This window comes from Myotis brandtii, unplaced genomic scaffold, assembly GCF_000412655.1.
Source record: "Myotis brandtii unplaced genomic scaffold, ASM41265v1 scaffold493, whole genome shotgun sequence".
In the NCBI taxonomy this organism is placed as follows: domain Eukaryota; kingdom Metazoa; phylum Chordata; class Mammalia; order Chiroptera; family Vespertilionidae; genus Myotis; species Myotis brandtii.
This window is the reverse complement of record NW_005368827.1, coordinates 2,759,912-2,765,411: the sequence shown is the minus strand read 5'-3', so window position 1 is coordinate 2,765,411 and position 5,500 is coordinate 2,759,912. Positions and strand designations below refer to the sequence as shown.

The 5,500-nt window shown below is 36.6% G+C and overlaps 1 protein-coding gene across 1 annotated transcript in view; it reads right to left on the bottom strand.

The window, feature by feature from the left end:
* LRP1B (low density lipoprotein receptor-related protein 1B) overlaps positions 1-5,500 on the bottom strand; it is a 1,756,854-nt gene that overhangs the window by 611,342 nt on the left and 1,140,012 nt on the right. The window contains exon 25 of the mRNA XM_014548045.1: positions 4,020-4,224. Within this exon, the coding sequence (XP_014403531.1) occupies positions 4,020-4,224 (205 nt within the window). The remainder of the gene's footprint in view (positions 1-4,019; positions 4,225-5,500) is intronic.

The window sequence follows — 5,500 nt, the reverse complement described above, 5'->3', positions numbered from 1 at the left end:
GAGCTAGGCGCCACCTCTGTTTGTCCAGACAGTGGTAGCTGAAACAACTTCCCCATTTATTATTATTATGTAAATCCTTGCTGATGGGCTAGTCTGCCTGTTGCCAGGGGTCGCCTGCCTAAGGGCTATGCTATGGGTGCATCCCAGATCAATAAAAGCTTGGTGAGGCCTGAGCACAGAGGAAGTCCTTCCCCTTGAGTTGGACTTGCCCGCCTGGTCCCCCAATATTTCCAAATTATCTCTTGTCTTTTCATATTCATTTGTGTATGGCTCTGCTTCCAGTTCCTGAACCCTAATCCACGCGGGACGTGGGAAGGAAACACTCAACAGGGGGTGTAGTTAGGGGTGATCAGGCAGGCAGGCAGGCAGGTGAGTGGTTAGGAGGCAGTGGTCCCAGATTGCAAGAGGGATGTCCGACTGCCGGTTAAGGCCTGATCCCTGTGGGGTCCCAGATTGGAGAGGGTGCAGGCCGGGCTGAGGGACAACACCTCCCCTGCACATATTTCGTGCACCAGGCCACTAGTTACTCCCTAATAATATGCTTGATGCTTAAAGATATTCATGTACTCATTCAGGTCACCTTAGAAATAAGAATATTCCCTTAAAATGGAATCAATTAAAAAATATCTCCTTCCTAGGACTCCCAATTTGCTACCTTGGAATAACTTGTCACTTGAGATACTGAGTTAAACTCAGAATACAGCAAAGCTGTAGCATGATGAAAAATATGCCTTATAATGTAAAATAAAGACCAGTGGATTCTATGCTTAGGATGCAGAGTAGTTGATTAAGAACATTTCTTTTATGATATCTGTAAAATAGGTCACAAAGACCTTCATTGCTATAGGAACTTTATGTGATGTAAATGTGTTTGATGGGGCTAATGTTATAGCCTGATTTTTTCTCAGTTGTGCTGAGGAAGCAAAGTGACTGGTTGCAACCTTTTCTTTTCATTTTTACTGTAAAGAAAATTTATAGTATTAGTTCTTCTTTTATTGCACAGTTCACATTTTAAGGTATATCCTTGAGTTCCTATAAGTTAGATGTAAACAGTCTATTCATATGTATGCAGTAATTTAATGAGCACAATTATATATACCAAGAGTACAAGTTTTCATAGACTTGGAAGCAACTTTGTTTGCCATTGGAAAGCTTATGATTTAGTAGAAAAGATAACAGTATTTATATAAATCATATTTCCTAAAAAATTATCCAGTGTATTTATCCTAAAACAAAATATTTCAAAAGATGTTTGAATGTTTTTGGGATTCCTATCAATTTTGGTTCACAGCTTCTTTGCATATTGTGTGAATAACTTGAGAAATAGAGGGATACCTTATGTTTATTTTTTAATATGTTAATAGCACAAATTATTTTCCAGTGTTGCTTTTTATGTGCTTAGCTTGCCTTAGCAGTTAAGTGTGTGGTTGTGCTTAATTTTACTATGGTCTCAGCCTACCTTATGAAAGGTCCAATGTTTAAAAAGATTTTTGTACTTTTTACCAAAATATTTGATAACCTGAAATGTTTTAATATTTGTACTATCTTTTAAAATTTAATTGCTACAACTGAGCTTTAAAGGTATTTATAGAAACCTCATATCGTAATTGTGTCAATCCTCTATAAAATATTTTTAACAATAAAAATCCTATCATATCAAAACACTCAAGCCTGTCAACCTTCCAATTCATCCCTAGACTTAGTAAATTAGTACAATCATCAGAACTTTGAAATTTTTGTCATTTATGCCAGAAAAAAATAATTATAAGTGTTATTTCTTCACCCATTTGTTTTTGTTTATTTTGGTACTACTGTAGTTATCTTAATTAGCCTCACACTTTCAAAAGGTATCAACTTTCTCTGAGGTATTATCATGTTCTTCCTACTCACAGGCTAGCTCTATTCTATCTTTCAATGTTAGAGAATATTTTACTCCTGAAGGTCCCTTTATATGACTGAAATAGTGTCTGATATTTTCACTTAAATGGTATTTGGGGGTTGTGTGTCCTTTGTGTTTGTTTTCGTTTTCTCCTCTCAGGTTGGCAATTCTTCAAACAAACTGAGATGAATAAGTTTATCCTAAGTGTTGTCAGTTCAAAGTTGTAGAAAATGAAGTTTTAACTCCCAGCTTTAATGTTTTGTTTGGTCATATACTTTTAAAACTTTCATCCACCTATTTTGTTTGTTTTTCTCTGTGTACCAATTGGAATTTGGGACGCATTCACCATTTTCCTATTGTGTTGGTATAAATGCTAAACCTACAACTCTCTCTAAGATATCACTTTCCCCTTATATAGAAAGTTTCTTGTGCAGATAAAGTGCTGGTACAAGTTAGGTATAATAGGTGCAGATTTCACACCAGTAGCTGTTACACTGAGGGTATAGCTTTTGCTGACAAGAAACCTTTATGGGAAGTAAACGCTCAGGATCAGCAATCCATTTGTAACCTCAGAAATAGTCTCTTTAAAAAAAGGGGGAATTTCTCATTAAACAGCACATTTGTTTCTGGTGAATTAATTAATTGTTATTATAGGAGCAAGACGTGGAATGGGCAAAGTGTAAACTGAGAACTAGAGAAGTACCCCCAAGCTAAAAGATATAGTTACTGCTCCGCTCATTGCTACCAGATCTCCCTAGTTTTCAAAAGAAGTCAGAAATCCACAGCTGTATGCAAACTCTCTCAATATTTTAAGTTTTGGCAACTAATTCAAGTATATTTTAAAACACTGTAGAAGAGAAAGCAAACACATCAATGAGGTTTGCCAGTTTGGAACCCTGTTGCAGACAAGCTGCTTTGCCCCTTTAATTTCTGTGTCTGCAGTGAGGAAAAGAAAAATAAACAAACAAACTTCCCAATCTACTGTTTTCTGGTCTTGGGCATAAACCAGAGCACAAGCCAGTCAGTGCAGCCAGGAAGCTGAAGAAACACAAAGCTCCCTTTTCCCTCTTCTGCATCTCATGAACTGGCCAACTCCCAGTCCCATTGCTGCTCCCTGGACTTTGTATTATTTAAAGGTAAGAGCCCCAAATAGTGTTTTTTCTACTATCCTTTAGACTTGACAATGGTTTTGAACTTAAAAAATAATGATCAAGAAAATAAACAATTAACAGTAATAAAGTGTTTTCACATACATCAGTTATTATTCTCTCCAACTTATTTACTACCTTCTCAAAACAACCTAATGATAAATATAAATATATATATATACTATTCTCTCTGATTCACAAACAAGAAAACTAAAATCTAAGGGAAGATCATACACTTGAGTAGCTTCTCCAGAGAATACGTGACTGGAACCCTCATTTTCTGGCTCCAAATCCAGTGCCTCCCTTCCGCTGTCTCACAGAAGAACACACAGGAAACAGAGGGGAAATAGCCTGAGTTACTCCACATCCAACCTTGTTTCCCAGAATCATGTGCCTTGTCTTTCAAATGTCCCAACAGCCAACATCTCACCAATGGGCTCCTTCAAGCTTGTTCTAATTTTCTTTTAAACTGACTCCAAGTACATACATGACAAATAAAGGGTGAGGTGGTTAACATCTGTGACTGTTTGGATCAAAGACTGTGATTTGCAACCATTAGACACAACTTCAGTATTTTGGGCAGGTCAAAGAGAATGTCACTAAATCATTGCTTCAAAGAGTTACAATAGCTCTCAACAGGCCTACCTAATGCCCTTACTTTAAAAATTTATATCTTCTAAAAAGTATCTATATAAAAACCTATAATCAAATTCAAGGTAATAAACTAATATATACAGTACATAAATTTACATATATGAAAAAATAAAAAATTACTTATATGTATATACCCAGAGATAGTATAATATTCCACAGGTTAAGGATTCGGTTGACAAGACTGCCCCCATTCATACTACACACACACACACACACATACACACATGCACGAAATAAGCACTTTGAACTCATAATTTATGAGATAATTGAACTTGACATTAATGTGAAAGGTTATATTTTTATGCCAAAGTGGACGTATGAAAGACAAACTTCTTTACCCATATCTTGGGTCCAAAGCAATAGCCCTGGGGTGTTCCATGGCTCCTGCTATTAGTGTTGTTCTTAAGGAACCATCAAGTTTGGCCACTTCAATTTGGTCCAGATTGCTGTCTATCCAGTATATGTTGCCTGCTATCCAGTCAACCGTCAGTCCTTCTGGGGTTGCTAGGCCATGCTCTACAACCACTTCAATTGCACTTACACCTACAACAGAAGGGAAATCAACACTTGTACTCACTGAAGAAACAGGTTAAGCATAAAGGAAAAGGCCTACTTATTAGCTCTATAATGTACTTAAACATTATGTTAACTCCGAGAGCTAGAGTGCAAAAGTAATACTTGGCACAAAGGAAATGAAACAGGTCCCGAATTTAGAATTACTGTTTTTTCCCACCAGAAATTTTTAATCTCTTATGTACTTTCAGTGACAGCAGAATAGACTTCTAAAGCTACTAACAATACTTTGGTTACAAAAATGTTATTTCTTGTTTCTGACTTTTTAGGCAGAACAAGGTATATTGGGAATAATAATGATGCACTGGTTAAAATCAGTGCACTTTCATTTAAATGTTGACCCTCATGGTAGAATAAAGGAAGAAGTTCACCTGGGGCAACAACATCATAGTTAATCAGCACCCACTATTTTATTTACTTATTTACTTATTTATTTTGAAATAATTCTTTATTGTTGAAAGTACTACATATGTCCCCCTTTTCCCCCCTTGAGCCCTCCAGCCCACCCCTGCTCCTCACCCCAGGCTTTCAGCACCCTACTGTCTGTGTGCATGGGTTTTGCATATATGCATACAAAGTCTTTGGTTGATTACCTCCCACCCACCCACCCTGCCTTCCCTCTGAGATTCCGCTCTCTGTTCCATGCTTCGAGTCTCTGGATCCACTTCGCTCATCAGTTTACTTTGTTACTAGCACCCACTATTTTTAGAAGCATGACAGATATGAGAGCTTTTACTGCATTTAACCTGAACAGAGATAAGCTCCAAATCACATTCTCTTTACCCCATCCATAGGCCATAAGATTTGCAAGATATTACACATTTGCAAATAACGGAAGAAGGCATTAGTGTGGTCTAAATAAAAATAAGTAATTTGGTAATGTCCACCAATACTCTTATTTATCCACTCCTTAGCTTCTTTCACAATTTAAATGGAATATTTTAAAAACACCTTTGCCTCATAGGATAACCCTTCATAGTTTATGACATTACCAGTGATTGCAGTTAGAAATTTTAAGTGTTTTTTAAAAACAATTAACCATCTAATGCCATAGATCTAAATCCATCATTTGAAATGGGCATCTTGCAATATGACACAGGACACAAATTCACCCATCATAACCATACTGTATGCTTAAATATTACCATTTTTCCCAAAGTGCAAATGTGACTTAAGGAGGAATTTAGAATTTGATAGAAATATCTGGGCATTGAGTTGCTACATAAATATAACAGTTTCAAGAGAA